This window comes from Mycteria americana, chromosome 1 (assembly GCF_035582795.1).
Source record: "Mycteria americana isolate JAX WOST 10 ecotype Jacksonville Zoo and Gardens chromosome 1, USCA_MyAme_1.0, whole genome shotgun sequence".
Taxonomy (NCBI): domain Eukaryota; kingdom Metazoa; phylum Chordata; class Aves; order Ciconiiformes; family Ciconiidae; genus Mycteria; species Mycteria americana.
The window spans coordinates 192,984,371-193,003,440 of NC_134365.1; the positions used below are offsets into that span (position 1 = coordinate 192,984,371).

Genomic DNA, 19,070 nt, shown 5'->3' on the forward strand with positions numbered 1-19,070 from the left:
ATGGCAAGCAGGAGGGCGACGCCGGCTGCGCTTGCTGCGGCGGCCGGGCCGGCAGGGGGCGGGCGTTGGAGCGAGAGGCGGCGGGAAGATGGCGGCCACTCGGCAGGCCGCCGCTAGAGGGCGCGGAGCGGCCGGGGATGGGGCCTGCTCGCCTGGCGGCTGCGGGCGGGGAGCGGCGGCTGCGGCCTGGGCTGCCGGCGGCGGCGACGGAGGGGAAGGGGCTGCGCGCCCGCCATGGACAGGTTCGCGTGGACCAGCGGGTTGCTGGAGCTGGGGGAGACGCTGGTGGTCCAGCAGCGCGGCGTGCGCCTCTGCGACGGGGAAGAGAAGGTGACGGGAGCGGCCCTGCGCGGGGCCTGGCGGCGCGGCGGGGCCCGGGGCTGGGGCAGGGGCAGGGGAGCGGGGGGAAAGGGCACGGCTGTGGGCCCCAGCCAAAAGGGGGGCGGCAGGGGACGTGGTTATGGGTGGTATGGGACAAGGGGTGCGAGGGGGCCTGGCTGGCGGGGGGGGCGAGACGAGGAGTGTGAAGGGGCCTGGGCTGCAGGAGGAGCATCGGTCAGAGGCGTGGGAGGAGGAGTACGCTTTGCTCCAGGGTCTGGCAGGGTTTGGCTCTGTGAGAAGATTGTTAGGGAGGAGATCCAGGCTTTGTGGGAGAAAGGCCTTGGACGGTGTGTGCCGCATGGAGGGAGGGTTGGCATCCCCACAGGGCGTGTGCAGCTGGTGTCACTGTCACGAAACTTGATGGCCACTGCTTCGGCTGTCACTTCCTGTGTCCGGGGCTAAGCACTCCCCCGTGTTGCTCGGCACAGCAAGCTGTGCTCTTCGGCTTTGATGCCATGTACAGGGCATGCCATACAATTCACACTTGAGTCATCCTGGTAGCTGTAAAATGCTCTTTGGCTCTGGTCGTGAAGGGTGCTGTCTTGCCCTCTGCTCTCATCTGAGCCTATTCAAGTATTGTTTTGCATCATAGTTGGTGTAACTCTTGATCTCACCTCATTTTTCCTCACCAGAGTAGGTGCATTCCCTTATAAAAAGCTGTAAAACCGTGCCTCCAGTTTTACAAGTAGGAAGCAATTTGCTAACACAGATATTTTGCAAATACTGATGGCTGTCTGATAAAGAACTTTTCAACAATAAAATGGATAGAAGCAATAATTCTTTGTGATAGGCCGGGAGGTTTCAGACTGTGTGTAGCATTTTCTTACTAGGTTGCTTTGCTTTTTTGCGTAACTTTTACTTTCTTTGTCAGCAAATAGTGTTCCAAAGCCAATAGCCCTGTTTAAAATATTATATTTAGGAATGCCTGTATATCTTGCACAGCATATGGAGGGAGGATCCTTCAGGATTTCCTGGGGGAAAGTTTATACAGTTGAAAAAGGAAGTTTGTGTATATCCATCTAATCCTTTTATACTAATTTTCTCCATTGTTTCCTAAGCTTCATTTATTGTGTTTTCTGAAAAAAGAGAGTGTTCTCAAAGTACTGGCTTGTTGAATCTGATTGCTACGTTGTGGTAATGTGTGATGTTTCCAAGATCAGTATTTATGCAACTTGCTGGTTAAATTTGTTGTTGATCTGTTTTATTTTTCCCATTTAGGTGAAATTTGATAGTGGAGTGTTACTGCTTAGCACACACAGACTAATCTGGAGGGATCAGAAGAATCATGTAAGTCCCACTTTTGTCTCTTTTATGTCATTCAATTGTAAATTCCATAATAAACAACAGGTAGCTTGCAATTAAAATACTGTACACGGAGAGGAGTCTTTCCTTTGTGTGTGTTTTGTTTTACAAGTATAGTCCATTTTTTGTCTCACAGTGGAAAGAAAATTATGTACAGGAATGTTCTTTCACCCAATTCTGCTTTAATAAAATAATCATGCAGAGATGAGGAGCAGTGGGAATGAATCATAAATTTTCCTTTTCTACGGCACAAAAATAGAGGAGAAAAGAGTCTGGTATCATGCGCTAAAAAAACCATCGGTTTGAGACTGAAGTTGAATGTGGCAGGCAAATCATAATGTGAACTCTTCTCCCATGCTCCTTGTCTAGCAAGACCTCATTGTTTTCAAGTCCAAGTTTCCGTGTCTTCTGCTCCCAGCACATAGCCCCAGACCATTTTTTGATAATAGGATGTGTTTGGTGGCAGTATTATTTTGTATGGGTCTTACCCTCCCAACTGCCCGTTCTTGTGCTGAACCATCCCTTCAATAAGCCAGAACATTTGTCTGTACTGCTATGGAGAATTAACTGAGAGGTTAAGTGGCAGTGCCAGAACTACAGTATAATACTGCTGCTGAAAGCTTTGTGTCATCAAGCCACAGCCTGAGATTGCAGGCTAGAAATGGGTGAGAAAGACTGCAAACACATACAAAGCTCTAAGCGTAGACTGTGGCAACGTGCACTGCTTTGCAGCTGCAATTAAAGAAGACCTCCTCAGAACCAGGTTGGATTAGGCTCATTTTGGACACAATGTTTTAGAAGTTTAGCCTTAGACAGAGCATGTTCAGATGACAACTTTTCAAAGGCCTATTATATTCCACTGGACTAGTTTTGCACAAGGATAGCTGAAGTGCCTCTCACCCCCAAAGGCCATTCCCTACCAAATACCACATCCTTGCTCTAAAGCAGGGAGCTACTAAGAGACTTCTAAAGGTAAGGTCACCGAGGATGTTCTTAATTTGGCAAAGCAATATATTTTTTCCTTAGGGCTTGTTTGCAGGAACAGCAGAACTATTTTTAGTACAAATTTTTCAAAATGTTTTGAGAGCTAGTCCCCAGGGTGGGGTTACTGTTAAAGAAGTCAGGGGTTGATTGTGCAGATCATGAACTATTCTGTATAAATTAACTTTTTTTGGCACAGTGTCAGCTAATTTAGTTGTGCTAAACTATCTGTGTAATTCATCTCTTATTTCTTCATCAGCATCTTTTCTTTGCAGGTGGGCATGTACTGCAATGTGCACTCCTTCTGATCTTCTCACTTGGACATTTTACTTGCTTGGAGTAACATTAAGTGTTATGGCTTCAGCAAGTCTAACAACTGTCCGTATCCCCATTCTCTCCTTCCCAACAAAAGGATGACATTCTTCTCTTGCCCCTGACTTCCCCTGCTCCTAGGCTACATGATTCCTTGTATCAAGATCATTGAATTTGCTAAATCAGCAGAGAAGAAACTCAGAGAATAAGAAAAATAGTTTTCTTTTAACAAATTAATTTAACGCAGCAAAGATTCTGACAAGCTCCAGGCTTGATTAAGAGAAGGGGCAGAAACATATGGGCAAGAGATGGGCAAAAATTACCCAGTTCTGATCTAATACAGACCAATTCTGTCTCAGCAGAGCCAGGTTTATTTTTTAATTTTAAATCTATGGTACACAAATTACTTTGTTAGTGTGGTAAATGAAGCTGATTCTTTCTCACGCTCTTAGGATTGAAACATGAGGAGCACAATGCCCTTTTATTTTCATGGTGAGTTGTTGGCTAAGCTCAGCTGTGGTATAGCATCAGCCTTAGAAACCTTAGCTAGCTTACCCAGAATAAACTTGTAGAGAGAGTCCCCTTTTATTGTATCGGCAAACTTTAGTAATAAATGGGACACTTGTCATTAGGTTAACATAGCAAACCTCTTTACAAAAACAGACAGCTGTGTTTTATAGCTGCTGTTGTTACATACCATCTGCAGTTAAACAGTAGAGAAAATACAGTGATTTGCAAAGGAAAAAAAAAGTAATTCTTTTAAGTTTGTTACATAGCTAGATTTGTACGACATTTTAAGTTATGAAATCGTGCATAATGTGAGCATGAGACATTAGAAAAAAAATCCAAATAAACTCACAGCATGTTTAACACATCTCTCTCTTTGTATCCCTTCCTCTTCTCTCACCAGGAAGGGGTGATTCTAAGTCCTTGTGCTTACAATAAGTTCATAACTTTCTAACTGTGAAGTAAATGAATCAATAATTTTGACAGTGTACTTACTATATATAGTTGGACTCTTTTTTAATTTTCAAAAACTTTTTTTTTTTTTTTACAGAAGTATCATTTTGCCTATATTTAAAGTGTCCAGAGCTATGTGGGCATTTTACAAACACTAACCTGTTCTATATAACGGCTGCAGAATCTGAAGCCATAGGAGAATCTAAATAGCTTGCATTAAGAGTTTTTAGAACAGGAAGTACAACCCGTGTTTTTTCCCAGTGAGAGATTTACTCATTAGTTGGAGTTCCTGCATGTACTTCCCTAATCTCCAATTTAATGAGTATTTCATTATTTCATGCAAAGAGGAACAATTTTGGTAGTAGGGATTGAGAGGGCCCCGTGTTCATTGTAACCTGGTGTTAGGCACACCCTCATGGCAGGTGGAAGAGAGGTTCAAAGAGGTAATGTAACTTGTGTTTCCTGTATTCTGGGTGACTGTGTCGATCACCAAGCTATTGTGCAGAAGACAACATTCACCAAAGGACACTTACCAGAACAGGACCAGGGACCTAATTAGATGCTTTGAATTGCTCCCTTGAGCAATTTCTGTCTCAAATGCATATAGAAAGAGTTTAGCCTGGGTAGGTTAGTCTCCCACAGATGGAGACAGTCTTGTTTCTTGCTCTGCTTTGTTTTGTCTAAAGCACAGTCCAATAAATGTGTGTTGAGATGCATCAACTGCTGGATTAAGTCCTTGGGTGTGGAGAAATTCCTGTTCCACTCAGAGGATAGTCTAGTTTTTTAGACGTTCACCACTTAAAAGACTGGTGCTTTTGGTTATTGTTTTAGCATCCAAAGTAACATCAGTGGAAAAATGTTAAGAACCTGTGAGCTTTGTGCACCTACAGGGATAAGCTGTAGTAGTGTAGAAATTTTAGTGTTTAAATTTTGAACTTTAAATACTAAAGATCTGTTAAATTCCTGAGTCCTTCTATGAATCTAGCTTGAGGTGTCTAAAGTCAACACATTGACACTTAAGTTTGGTTTTTTGGTTATCTAGAACTCAATTTCAACTTTGTATTAAGTTTTCTACTTATATTTATTTCTCTTTAATAGATTGTTTCTTTTGTTACCGTCATATTTCATATGGAGTGCCTGAGGCAGCTCTTGTCAAAATCTGTACTGTTTGTGAAATGGAGAAAGAGAACACTTGGGTTTAGAGAATGAATAGTCAGAATATGGCTTTAATTTCACTTGTGTTTGCATTGATTATTCCAGGAGTGCTGCATTGCTATACCTCTGTCTCAGATTGTCTTTATTGAAGAGCAAGCAGCTGGGATAGGAAAAAGGTAAGGCGATAGTCATTGTCTTTTTCAGATGGCTAGATTGCCCATGCATGTTATGTGAGGTACCCAAGATTATATATTAATTCATGGTAAATTCCATTTGCAATCCAAGTTTCCAGATTGACAGCCACAAGGATCTGCTTTCCTCACTTGAGATCAAATGGCTAAGAGAATCATGACAAAGCAGTGTTTGATGTGATTTGTTAAATAACTGTCTTGTAATCACTAAACAAGTATGTGTTGTAGCTTGCCATTTTCATTTGATGACTCATAAATGACAACAGTGATTTTGCTGGATCTAAATTTGAAAGCTAATTTTAGTCTTTTGTGCCACAGAACTGGTTGGGGTTAGAAACTCTGCCAGACCCCGTATTATATAACTTTTCATCACCATATGATTGATTTTTGAGCATGGAAATGCTAGTGATGGTTAGAAGGAACTCAAGTGTTTCCACTCACTTGAATAACTAATTCAGTATGGTATGTGTATAAAGAAGTTTCATGGGAAAAAGAGGAAAAAATATTAACTGGAGAAATATATGTGTAGTTGACATCTGTTTGCAGCCTACAGTCAGATGCGTAAGGTAATATGCTGGGGGTATCCAGAAGAAATCAGGTAACTCACTAACGTTGGAGAAGTCAAGTAAATAAAGACCCATGAAAAGAGTATCAGTAAAATGAAATGGGAATGGTGGACTTGCAGTCATGCTGTGATAGCAGTCTGTTATGTTCCTAAAATAATGCTATCTCAAGGTTTGTTTTGGTGGTAGGTGTCATTTTAGACTGTTATTTCCATGTGTGTTACCTTTGAATGTTGGTTTTGGACAAATTCACGTACAGTGTTCGCAAGTGACATATACAAGTGGGATAGATTAAACATAATATTGAGACCTTTTGTTTTCCTGTGACAAAGATAGTGTATTTTGGCAGTAGTTATTGCAAGTCAAAAGCCAAATCAAATGACTACTTGACAATTAGTTTTTATCTTAACTAAAAGATTTTTCAGAAATTATTGCTTGAAATGTTAAAATTTGTTCTGTTTGTTTCTTAAGAATTGATGCTGGGTACGTTTTTAATTTGTAAGATGTTGCTGTTTTAGAGGTTATAGTAGTTTTTGTGCAAGATCTACTATAATATTGAGTCAAAATACTGAAATGTAAAGCATTATTTGATGTACTTTAGCTCTTGCATGGGATAAAGTTAATAGAAGTTTTGATTAAATGGTTAACTTTGATTGTAGAAATAATTTTTTTAGATATTACAGAAAGCTGCCTTTTCTCTTTCCTTTAACTTTTTCTTAGTGCCAAAATAGTAGTTCATCTTCATCCTGCTTCTTCAAACAAAGAGCCTGGTCCATTTCAAAGCAGCAAATATTCTTACATCAAACTTTCTTTCAAAGAACATGGGCAGATTGAGGTAAGTTTTGTACCATGCAAGCCCAGCACATCAGACCTTTGGACATGCTTTTCTCCTCTTGCTGTGTTAGTGATAATTTTCCATGATCTTTCCATGTTTACTTTTGAGGTGGAGCTTTTTCAATACATCCTTTTTGAAGACAAACACTGTGAGCCTTCAGGGTTCTACACTTTGGTTAAATAATGCAAATAGACTTCCAAAAATGTCAAGAGGCATTATTAAGCTTTGTCCTTATTTTAGTAGTTTTAATATAATCTCATGCTTCCTTTTTTAATCTTTTAAATTGAACACAGGATTTTTCTAAAATGACGTCTCTGAAATCTGTTAAATGTTTTACAGAGTAAAAGATGTTTCTTTGTAGCTAGCCCTCTGCTGAACAGGAATCAAGTAACTTATTCGTAATCATCTCTCTAATTTTGTTGCTGAACACTTTTTGTTGCCTCAAAGCTTTGTTTCATTCTATGTTTTATAAATCTTTTTTTTTTTTACCTACACCAAATCTCAAAGGCTTTGAGCATTCTAAAAAAAACATTAAAAGAAGACTTATCCTAAAAAACAAAGAAATTGCACTCTGTAAAGAAATTTTACAGTATGAGATCCTCACTTGAAGAGACTGAGAACTTTAACTTTGGACAATGAAAAAAGCCGTACCTGTTCACTGCAGAAAATCAAATTTTCAATTGAATTAGTTATAAATGTCTTATAAATGCATGTGCTTGATCAGACTCACTTTGATTTCTTTGTGAGCAGTTTTCAACTTAGGACAAGTGTAGATTTATGCCCAGTTATAATTGTAGGTGTTTTGCCTAATCGTAACCTTATTTATTTTAGTGTTAACTGTTCGTGTCTAAAATCAAAACTACTATGCTTACTGGTTACCTAGCATATCAATTACACTCCAGATCTTTTCTTTATGACTTCAGAATGCTTTCCTGTGAACTCTGAACAACCATAAGAATGGAATAGATTTTATTTCTGGATTTTGGTCAGTGGGATACACTTAGTGTTAACTAATTAACTAATGCCACCTTCTGGTACTAGCAATAAACAAATAAGTGTAATTGATCTGTGTGGTTGTCTTTATATTGTTGAATTAACAGATCAATAGTAATTGGATTGTTCAACATTTCTTCCTTTTAAAAGCATGCCTTTGAGCAAACCTTGACGTTTTTAACTTTAGCATGTTTTGGAATGTTTTGAATGTCTGAAAAAAAGAATTTACAATAGAAGGACTCATGTGAGTTGTAACTAGTAACTACATGGCTCCTCCTCTAACGTGTATATTTTTGAAGATTGAACATTAAGAACTTCCAGATAACGAATGTTGTACTGTGGATGTGTAGGTGTTACCGTGCTTTGTCTTACAGTGAAGTTTATTTCATCTACCACCAAGATGCTAAAAATACCAAGAGGTATTCTGCACAGTTTATGAAACGTCTGTTGTCACTCTTTAATGTTTGCAGTTCTATAGACGATTATCAGAAGAAATCACACAAAGGAGATGGGAGAACATGCCTACTGGTCAGACCATTCAAGTTAACAAGGATCCACAGGTATGTGCAGAGCTTCTGAGCAGAATCTGTATGTAATCTCTTATTTCCACTTCTTGCTGCCCCCATATACTGCACCTGGCCTGCCTCTCTAACCAACACTGTGGGCACATGTGGGAATTCAGCTTTACTTTGCCAGTTTCTTCACTGGCATAGATTAGTTTCTCCTTTGCAGTTTTCACCTGATATAGAACACTGTGGCCTCTCTTCCTTGAGTGTGTTTAGACTTGACTAGTTGATAGAGCTCAATTTTTTGTATGTAGTCAGACACACACACATAATTATGCAAATATTATATATATCTTTGCATATCATTTTATGCACCATGATAGATCTAATGAAGCTGAAAGATTTTTTGGTCTTAGTTGTGATTTCTGTTTTATTTTTTGTGGCTGGAAGCCAAATATATAACATGTAACTTTTATATAACTCTTTGGAACCTATATATGTTTGATTTAAATGTGTATTCTAAATGGACGGTTGTTATGGAGAATGTCTTTGTCATATGTTAGACTGCCTTCTTTATCTGTCTGCATACTTCTAGGTGATAAACTGATAAACACGTAGATGTTGTTTCTGTATATGAATATGTTGAATATATGAATATATTGAACATATAGGACTATATGAACGAAATAAGATGATTTAAAGATTGTTCAACGTCAAATCACATATGTCTTCCTTTGTAAATGTAGTACCTATAAACTTAGTTGCATTTGGACTAATGGGGAAGCCTGTACCCTCTGTCAAGAATCACTTAATAAAAATGCCTTACCTCCTGTTCTTATTTTTAAGTCATAGCGAATCATTAACACCAGTGCTAAGCTTTGCAGTCAGAGATGTGAGGGCTGGCCCCACTGCCACTTAGGTACCAGCCTTTCTAAAACACATCTGGCATCAAATGAAAGGTTCACCATCACCTCCATTCTGATACTTCTCAGCAACATAAATTAGACTGCACTTAGCATTGTGTTTCTGTGGCGATGTTTCTTCAGGCTAGATTTCTTGAGGTAATCATGTTTAGATACACTCAACGCATTTTCACAGCTCTAGTATAGATGTTCACATGGACTCGGGAGGCTTTAATTGAAATGAGCTGGAATGCTCAATGTGGATTAGGCTACTAAGCATCTTCATATTAATAGCTTCAACATAATAATCTTATCGTCTGTCTACTACAGCAAATTCATACATGCTTTACACTTGTTTATTTTTTTACACTGGTTTAAAAAATACTTTCAAGAAATATATAAAATATTGTATGCATAATATCAGCTCTTTGGGTGAATGTTTCCTGTCTTCTAAAGTAAGGTTTTTCACAGTGAGGCGGATGAGAAAACTTAGCATTTCCTATTTTGATTCCTTTCATTATTTTCTTTTGCAGGCAGGAAGAATAAGGGCTGTAGGAATTGTAGGGATCGAAAGGAAATTAGAGGAAAAAAGAAAAGAGACGGACAAAAACATTTCCGAGGTAAATACTACTGAGGTTTCAAGGTCAACCACCTGTCTGAGCCATTTACATTCATTCACACTTTCTTTTAGGGGTAGCTGAGACTATTTATTGTTTTTTGTTGAGAAGACTGAATTGATTAAGAGTATATAAGTTACAGTTATTTACTTTGTTTAACTGGCTTTTCAATATGTGTAAAGGTACTTCATTTAAATAGTTCCTTTCAAGAAGACTGTTCTTTGAAACTAATGGTGTGTATTTATAAAATTAATTTTGGTAGAATTAGAAATCCGAGTTCAGTGACTTTGCATCAGGGGAAGCAGAACACAAAGGCATCTGCAGAAAGAGACTATTACAAGTTTGGGGTTTTTTCCTTTGTTTTTTTTTTACAGCTAGTTTTGGTTTCAATTGAAAATTTAAATAAGTATTAAGAAGAATACACTGATCTAAGTGTCTGCACATAACTGTGGTGAAATTAGGTTTTCATCTTATAAATATTCAGTTTTTAAATGTTAGATTCAGGCTTATAGTTACAGTAAAATGTTCTGCAGTCCAGGCATTGGCAAGTATCTCTGCAAAATACCTGGGCTAGATGGAGACCATCCTTTTCCCCAGAAACAGCACAATAGCTGAATTCCAAGTATCAATACTGATGGACAACAGAGGCAATTAACTTCTTTGTATATACCTGGGAGCAATATCCTCAAAAATAGTCTGGTTCTGTCTTGGTAGTAGAGATTAATACAGAAGTACTCATAAACTACATGCAACAGATTCATTCTTGTGGCAAACTTTATGGAATTCAGTGTGCCACAATAAAAAAGGCATTCACCACTCTGATACATAAGAAAATTACACTACCTTTGCAGGCTGCATGCTGTTTCAGATACTGGTAGCATTAAACTTTTTTCTTTCTGTTTATGAGGAACGTAATGAATGAAGTTCTGCGTGTAGTTCAAAAGGTATTGTGGTACCATGCGTGTGTATATAGTTCAAAAGGTATTGTCTGGTTATTTTTTCCTTTAGTAGCTTTGTCAGAGAGTAAAAGAAATCCATTTATACATGTTGTATGAACGGAGGAGAACCATGACTTGTAAAATCCTGCCTTCCTCCAGCTTTAAATGTTATAAATGACTTAATTTAAAAAATGGTGCCCTGGCTTCCAGGAAAAGGCTTCCTGCATCTGCTGTTCACTGCTGATAAGAATCCAGTTCTTTAGCCTTTTGTTTATCTGAGGAAGTTCCTGTTAGGTGTGTGCACATTCCCCTTTGTTTCCAGGCCTGCCCTCGGTGAGTCAGGCAGAGGAGGAGTTAGACGCAGCATGGTGTTTTTTAGGCTAAATCAAGGGTTCTTTGGATAAATTATGTTTTCATGCAGGTTATAGAGATTAGAAATAAGCTTGGAAAAGCCTTGTTAGAAAACTTTTTGTTGATATCATATACGAGTACAGTAGAAGGACTTGGATTTACACTAGAGATTGGGGAGAGGGACTTTTTACAAGGGCACGCAGTGATAGGACAAGGGGTAACGGCTTTAAACTGAAAGAGGGTAGATTTAGATTGGATATAAGGAAGAAATTCTTCACTGTGAGGGTGGTGAGGCACTGGAACAGGTTGCCCAGAGAAGTTGTGGATATCCCATCCCTGGAAGTGTTGAAGGCCAGGTTGGACAGGGCTTTGAGCAACCTGGTCTAGTGGAATGTGTCCATGCCCATGGCAGGGGGATTGGAACTAGATGATCTTTAAGGTCCTTTGCAACCCAAACCATTCTATGATTCTGTGAAATCTATTGTAACTTACTGAATTTGGCAGATCAGGAAGTAAGAAAAAATATTCCAAAGAGAAGCTTTCATTCTGATAGTGGTAGATTATTGTTATATGGTGTTATATTTTCTTTTCTCCCCTTGGACTTAGCTTTGTCCCACTTAATTTTGGATACCTAACTTAGGTACCAAGTGTTAAGAGGCTAGATTTCTCCAGTCAGTGGAGAAACACTGGCACCATTAGGAGGGATTCAGATGAAAAGCAAACTCTGTCCCTTCCTGGAGGCATCTCTTTCTCTTCTTTGCATGTTGAATCTCAGACCAATAAGCTTCTATGTAAGGCGCCTAAATGTAGATGGGAATAACTGGGTCTTCCTGGGCAAATTCTGCTAAAATGTGTCTTTCTAGTGGGGGATTAGTCAGAATAAGCTAGGAATCACACAGAAGCAATGGCTAGAAGCTGTAGGCAAGATGTATCTCTGGTCATTTGAAATACTGTAACTGAACAACCTTCTTTACTTGTGGCCGGAGGGGTCGAGTGGTGCTGTCAGGCAAGCTTTAGCTGAAAAGTTTTGGGAATTTTTCTCACACCAGTTGTTCAGAAAAGGTTGAAAAGGCTGACCACCTGGGCACATTGTCATGTATTTGAGAGAAGTGGGTGAGAAGACTGAACATGTGATGCTGAGGATGGCAGAAATTAGAGTTGCTTTTTAATATAGTTACATTAATATAGTTGCTAAGTCTTTTTTTTTACATGAATTTTTTAATGCTAGTTGGTTATCATTACTAAAACTTTTGAATTTCAGTATACCTTCAGCTTTTTTTAAAGTATGTTTTATTTAAGCTTAAAGATGCCCTTTTTGGGTTGTTGTAGAATTGTTGTATTTGAGACTGTAGCAGTTTACTAAGCTTAATAGACTTGATATAATTGTGGTCCTATGATGGATGTCCAGTTTATTACATATTTTTGTTGTGGAAACAAAATAAAAGGTTTCTTAGCCTAGAAAAAAACTGTTTTGTACAAATAATTTTTTCCCTTGTTCTAGCAGGTATTTTGGGTTTTAGGTCCAACAACTAGAGTTTTCAGAGGATGCTTTTTATCTAGTTTTTATCTTAATTTATTTAAATCTGATAATTTGTCTCGTGGACGTTATTCATTTTTTTAACTGTTTTTTGTTTATTATAGTAGCACCACTGTTCCTATGTAGGTGATACTTAAATGAAGAGATATTGCCACACATTTTCAGAGGTTTTGTCTCTTCAGTTAAGCATACACATGAAAGCATATACCCTCTTCCTTGCTCATTTGAAATGGCTGTTTCTTACTAACTTAGTAACATTTACTGATTTTACAGTAAAATTGTCTTGTCAGGAGGAGTACTTCTGTAGCTTTACAGGTGGCTTGCTGCTGGCCAGAAACAATAGATCTCCTTGAGTGAGGGTTAACTGTTGGAAGAAAACCTACCATCACCACCAAGAAACCTTCCCCCAGCTTTTAGGAGAGCAAAATAAACTTGGACAGTTTAATCTTTTCTGGGCCTCAGTATCTCATTGTTCCTTCCTATCATATGGACTTCATAAATCATATTGAACTAGTGTTCACAAACTAGGAAAGTGTGCAATTGTTTGATTCTTTTCTTCATTCTTTGTTGTTTATGGATTGTATAATTTTGATTTTAAGACCTGATGGAAAACAGCTGTATCAGCCAATTATATATAATATCTCACCTTGTAACATACTAATCTAAAGGGATCGCAGCTCTTACAAATAGCTTGGACAGGTGGGCAAAGGGAGCTCACTGTGTCCATGAAGCTGAATGCTGTAATTATACTGATGTGCAGCATCTGCTCTTCATTTCAGGCTTTTGAGGATCTGAGCAAACTAATGGAGAAGGTATGGCATGTGTCACTTATCCAAGTAGACTTATGCTTGTTTTCTCAGTTTTAAGCATGCTTTTCTCTGTTGAGCTGGAAGTTGACTTATCTATGTGTCTTTCTTGACAGGCTAAGGAAATGGTGGAGTTATCCAAGTCAATAGCTAATAAGATTAAAGAAAAACAGGGTGACATCACTGAGGATGAGGTAAATGCATTTTGTTTTTAAAGTCAACAGAAACATTCCTATGCACAGCAAAAAGCTATCTGTTTAATACATGTAATGTTAATAAATAACACTTCATGGTTGGGGTTTTTTGTGTTTTAATTCTACATAAAGTAAAAGTGACTTACTTGTTTAGTGTTAGCTTTTCTTTTGACCCTTTCTTAAAAGCAAAGATTTTACTGCCTTTGTGTAAATTTTTGTATTTTTGACCTCTGCTGGTCAAAAATAAATTGTACTAAGTCTTGCTTTCTCTTTGGTAGTAATTGACTTTATTGGTAATAAACTGAATGGATTTATTCACCAAAACTTACAGTAATAAAATCAAAGAGTTTTAAAAACCAGAATCATTCATTAGCTGATGTACTTTTAAATTTATTTATTTATTTGTTTAGACTATTAGGTTCAAGTCCTATCTACTGAGTATGGGTATAGCTAATCCAGTTACTAGGGAAACATATGGATCTGGTACACATTACCACATGCAACTGGCAAAGCAACTAGCTGGAATACTGCAGACACCATTAGAGGTAAAGTACATAATTTTGCACCAGCATTTTCTGTGTGTTGCTGTTGATGTAAATGTGTTTTGGCTGTAGTACTGTGCCTCTTTTTAAAGTCTCTGATTTTGCAGCACAGCCTTATATTCAGTGTTTATGAAAGGAATATATATCCTCTTTCTGAATAAGAAAGTTTAAATATAAGTAAGGATTTTTCTTTGGAGTAATGGCATCTCAACTTCTAATTTGTGAAATATCAGATACTTAGAAAATCATACTAGCAGTCTTTCTTCTATTTGAACAGCCCTGTATTCATCCCTTGCTGCAGAATATGACTTTTTTAAAGAAAGAGTGAAACAACACTGACTTTGAAAATATAAGTAGTCAGTCTTTAAACTGCTTAAAAACTACATATTTTGCAAACATAGCACAGAGTTATCACATAGATTACCCCCCCTTAGTAATATCTCATATTTTAATTTATCTGAAGCTATTACAGAATTCAGGATTCTTACCAAAAAGTTAGATTTCGTGTTGCAACTTATAAGGCTATGCATCTACTAAAAAGCATACATATTACAGTATTTTTGTGAAAGCTGTGTGCTACCTACTATGATCAGAATGGAAAACTGAGTGAGTCTGAAAAGCAAAAATGGTAAATTGATTGATAGATTTAATATATTGAAATTCCTTGTTCCTTTGATTTATTCTCTGCTTTAAAATCAACGTAATTCACAGTCTTTGGATGTAGTATCAGTGTTTTGCATTTTAAAATTATTAGAGAAAGATCTAATAATTTTAAACAACTTACCTCTCATGCTAGAAATATGTGGTGTTGCCTGGGTAGTTTTTTTTCATTAAGGCCCATCGTTTAGCTTCTCTGTTTTACCTGTTTAATCAGTCAAATGCAAGTTGAGATACTGTGTTTACTAGATTAATGCTGTTTCTCTTACCAGTCTTGTGCTTAACGCAGGAGCGAGGAGGGATCATGTCGCTTACAGAAGTGTACTGTCTGGTAAATCGCGCACGAGGATTAGAGGTGAGAAATTCGTTTTATTAAATATTTTATAAAATGTACTTCAGTGATAAAGTAATTAAGGAAAAAGGGTAAAAATGTTCCCTAACAATTGCTCACTCTACCTGTCTAACAGCATGAAGTGATCAGCCCTTTATTAAGATTAGGGGGTGTTACCTTTTTCCTTTCTCCTTCTTCCATGTAATGTTTATGTATCCTCTATAAGTTGTCCTAATGCATGCTGTTTTATAATACCATATAAAAGGGAAAATCCATCCTTATCTGAGAAGAAAACTGGAAGGACAGAGAATACTAAAGAATGGTGAAATTTTTTTATTTTTTTTTTTTTTTACAAAATACATCAATTCTTTCTGTAAACAGGGCAAGAAGGATTATTATAGAACACATAGTAAGGGAACAGAAAGCAGCATAGAAGCCAAGAAAATAAACTGGACAATAGGAAGGAAGAAAATTAACAGTATTGTGTAGCCTGGTGTATTTTATAGCTGTAGTTATTAAAACTGTTTGTTTTGGTGTTATGCTGTATACTTGAAATGCAAGCTGTGAATAGATATGTTTTACTATTTTAATAGTTGCTGTCACCAGAAGATTTGGTAAATGCTTGTAAGATGCTAGAGTCGCTGAAATTACCACTAAGGTAAGAGCTTTACAGATGTGTTTATAAAACATGGCACTTGCAAGTCAGACCATGGTGCTTGCATGACTTAATATTTTACCTGCAGTAGATTTTTTTTCTTTTTTTGAACAAAGTCATCCTTTGCTTAAAGGATGCTGCTGTATGCGCCAACATCCACTCTACATGAAAATAGGAATTTTTAACTGTGGTTCCCTTTGCTAGGAAGACAGTATTCTTTTCACTTCCGATACAGTTTTTTCAGACTGGGAGAAGCGTTTAACTAAGCCCAGACATATGCCCTGCTCTTTTCAGTCTCTTCAGATGTTGAAGATGCTTTTAATGTTAAGTTCATTTTACAGAAATTTTTTTTTTTCTTTTGTAATGTGGTTATAGGTGTGGATGCATTAGAAATGTGACCATAGGTGATGTGCACAGGGTTTTTAGTTACTTTGACTCTCTCTTTTGATTTTAGGCTTCGGATATTTGACAGTGGTGTGATGGTGATTGAACTCCAGTCTCATAATGAAGAGGAAATGGTAGCTTCTGCTTTAGAGACAGTAAGTGTACTTCATTTCCTTCAGTGTTCTGACTGTGCTGAGGAAATTTAAACACATTAGGTATAAAAACTTGAGGTACAGGATTTCCTTTTGAGGTTTTGAAATACAAAATATTCCACTTCCAAATCTTCTAACAGTAATACTTAAATAGCATTTTTCATCTTCAAAGTGCTCTGCAGGCAATAATCTTAGTCATTGCTTTCTCCTTAAGGAATAAATCACTTTTCCATCTCTTTTCAAACTTTGTTAACCTTCAACCTTCCTCCAAATCTTTTGTGCCGTAGAATGAAATTCATGGCATGTATTAAGTACTTAATTTAACAGAAGTGGACTTCAGACACTGTACACAATGTGCTTGAAGGCAGTGAACATAGCTCTTAAATGTTGATATAGGCAGTTGTTTGGTTTGGGTTTATTTCATAAAATAGCACATTGTATGTGTAACATCTTGTACTGAGTTTGCTGCTGTGAAGAGCGCTCAGTTGGAGAGTAGTGCATATAGAATTAAGCTAGCTTCATCAGGAAAAAAAATAGTATAAATTGCTCAGTGTGGTAAACCTTTGTGGTCTTGCTACCTCTGGACTCTTTAAAGTCCTGCTGTCCCATTATTTGATGCATTTTCCTGTGTCTTTTTCAGTGGGATGTAATTTTTTTTCATAAAGCTGAGTAAAGGCTGATTCAGTGTATCCAAAGTTAAACATCATAGTCAAAGGGGACTTTGACTTGGGCAGTCAAGAAAAAGTAGAGCTATCACAGACACCTTCTCACTTGATAGATGAGGTAGACTCCTCAGTGCATTTTGCATGATTGTCACCATGTAGCTTTCTCTCATCAAAAAGATTTCTAGGTAAGAAAAATGTATATAGCCATCTAAAAGATTCCATCCTGAATTATCAAAACTAAAATGCTTAAATCTTTCAATATATTTTAATCCTTTCAGTTTATTTTCTTATATTTACAGAAAAATACCTAGTCAATTTTAGGTTTTTTTCTGATTATTTTTGTTTTCTAATTAATTTGTTGCCTTCAGTAAGAGTGCTTATCTCGTTGAAAGGAAAGGAAAAACCTTTTCTTGATAACAAATTAGGTCAACTGCAAAAAGCAACAGATGGTGGATTTATTACTAAAGTGCCTTTTTTCTTTTATTTTCATAATATGATACTTTGACTCCATAGAAAAATGTAAGGGAGAGGCTTTGAATGAGGAAGGCTGGCCCATAAGGGAAAGGGAAGATGAGATCAGACTTGTGGCCAAAAGCACCCTGTACTTAATGTATAATGTACAGTAACGTGAAACTTCTGAGAAGAAGTGAAAGGAAGTCACAGGGTTTCAGACAGGAGAGAGATGTGGTTTTGAACGGCTGGTGAAGACAGGAAATGACATGGAAGTCAAAGGAACCCAAAATCCCTCTTGATGAGAGTAGTGGTTTGGGAAGAAAAGATAATTAATCACCCATATGCATATTAGGTTGTATAGGTGACTTCCGTTACTCAGATTTTAGCACTTAGCTTCATAAAATCTCAAGCTAGGACTAATTTAATCTGAGTTTCTGTAAAAAGGCTACTGCTGAGAATGACGCAGAATAGACCCCTCCCCACCCAGTTATGTGGGAAGCAGGAAATGGCAACTACATCTGGATTTACAAGTTTGCTTGAAATGAAGCAATGGAGAAATGGAAGAATTATTAATCTGTAGGGAAATAAAACATGTTTATCTGGGATATTCAATGCAGTAATAAGTCTGGACTTCATATCTAATATTTTAAGCATCCACATATCCAACCTGTGTGAGAAGGCTTCATTTTAGCATGTATTAACTAGTGTGGTTGAGACAATGGGGCCAAAGTTTTGAGTCCCAAGACTGAACCTATCTTTTGTGTCAACTGAATGTCATGGTGGCTTTTACTGATCTCTCTAGTACACTGTAATACAGGGTGGAGTACTAAGGTTTGGGGATTTTTCTGTAGGCAGTGGGGATATTTTAAATCCCATTAAACTCATTCTCCACTTCCATCTGAGATGACTTAAATTTCTAAATTGACGACCTGCCCTGAATAGGTCTTTTATTTCCTCATTTAGGCTTCACTGTTTGCAGAATCACTTAGTATAGTTGGGCTGTGTAAATACTGATTGTGACAATATACTGCTGTCTAAGCTATTCTAATTTTTCCGCTCATTTTGTCCCAAGGCATCTTTTAAAAAACTCTGAAGGAAAGGGTACCATGTGATTTTTTTTTTTTTTTTTTTTCCCACAGATTTAACTCTTTTCTATGTTCCTTTTTTATACTTGGCAATTTTCCCACGACACAGAAGAGGTATTTTTAAGGGGAAATACTCATAATTATTTGTACTTTTTAAAAATGCAAACAAACTAGTTGTCTTCACAAGGGATTTGCTACCAATTTATCACTTCACAAGGCTAGACCTGATTCAGTAGCTGAGGGAACTGAAATGTTCTTTTAATGCCATAGTTTCTTTATTTGTGTGTTTGGTTTTTGACAGGTATCTGAAAAGGGTTCTCTCACAGCTGACGAGTTTGCTAAGCTGGTGGGGATGTCTGTTCTCTTAGCCAAAGAAAGGTAAATAGTAATTGCTGTGTTTAATACCCTCGTTATCATGTTGTCCTCAAGTAACACAGCATGTCTTCTTTTGCTTTCTCTAGGCTGCTGCTTGCTGAAAAGATGGGCCATCTTTGCAGAGATGATTCAGTGGAAGGCTTGCGATTCTACCCAAATTTGTTTCTGACACAAAGCTAATGTAGTTTGTGTACAATTTGTTATGTAACAGTTGAACAAGAGAGCAGAGGGCAGAACCCTTCCAACA

At 37.5% G+C, this 19,070-nt stretch overlaps 1 protein-coding gene across 1 annotated transcript; it reads left to right on the forward strand.

Moving 5' to 3' along the window:
• Positions 1-117: 117 nt before the first annotated feature.
• VPS36 (vacuolar protein sorting 36 homolog) lies at positions 118-19,070 on the forward strand. Its single transcript, XM_075490153.1, has 14 exons — positions 118-330; positions 1,600-1,668; positions 5,197-5,267; positions 6,566-6,680; positions 8,144-8,233; positions 9,615-9,701; positions 13,304-13,336; positions 13,447-13,524; positions 13,935-14,069; positions 15,013-15,078; positions 15,648-15,712; positions 16,164-16,248; positions 18,750-18,826; positions 18,910-19,070. Exons 1-14 carry the CDS (start codon positions 235-237, stop codon positions 19,001-19,003), a joined length of 1,161 nt encoding a protein of 386 aa, XP_075346268.1. The 5' UTR covers positions 118-234; the 3' UTR covers positions 19,004-19,070.

What these genes read in the sequence shown, in the direction of transcription:
- VPS36 (XM_075490153.1), top strand. Translation starts at nt 235, where the DNA reads ATGGACAGGTTCGCGTGGACCAGCGGGTTGCTGGAGCTGGGGGAGACG. An exon ending in CGGACAAAAACATTTCCGAG is followed by an intron (nt 9,702 to 13,303) that starts GTAAATACTACT and finishes TCTTCATTTCAG; the next exon opens with GCTTTTGAGGATCTGAGCAA. An exon ending in TCGCTGAAATTACCACTAAG is followed by an intron (nt 15,713 to 16,163) that starts GTAAGAGCTTTA and finishes TTTTGATTTTAG; the next exon opens with GCTTCGGATATTTGACAGTG.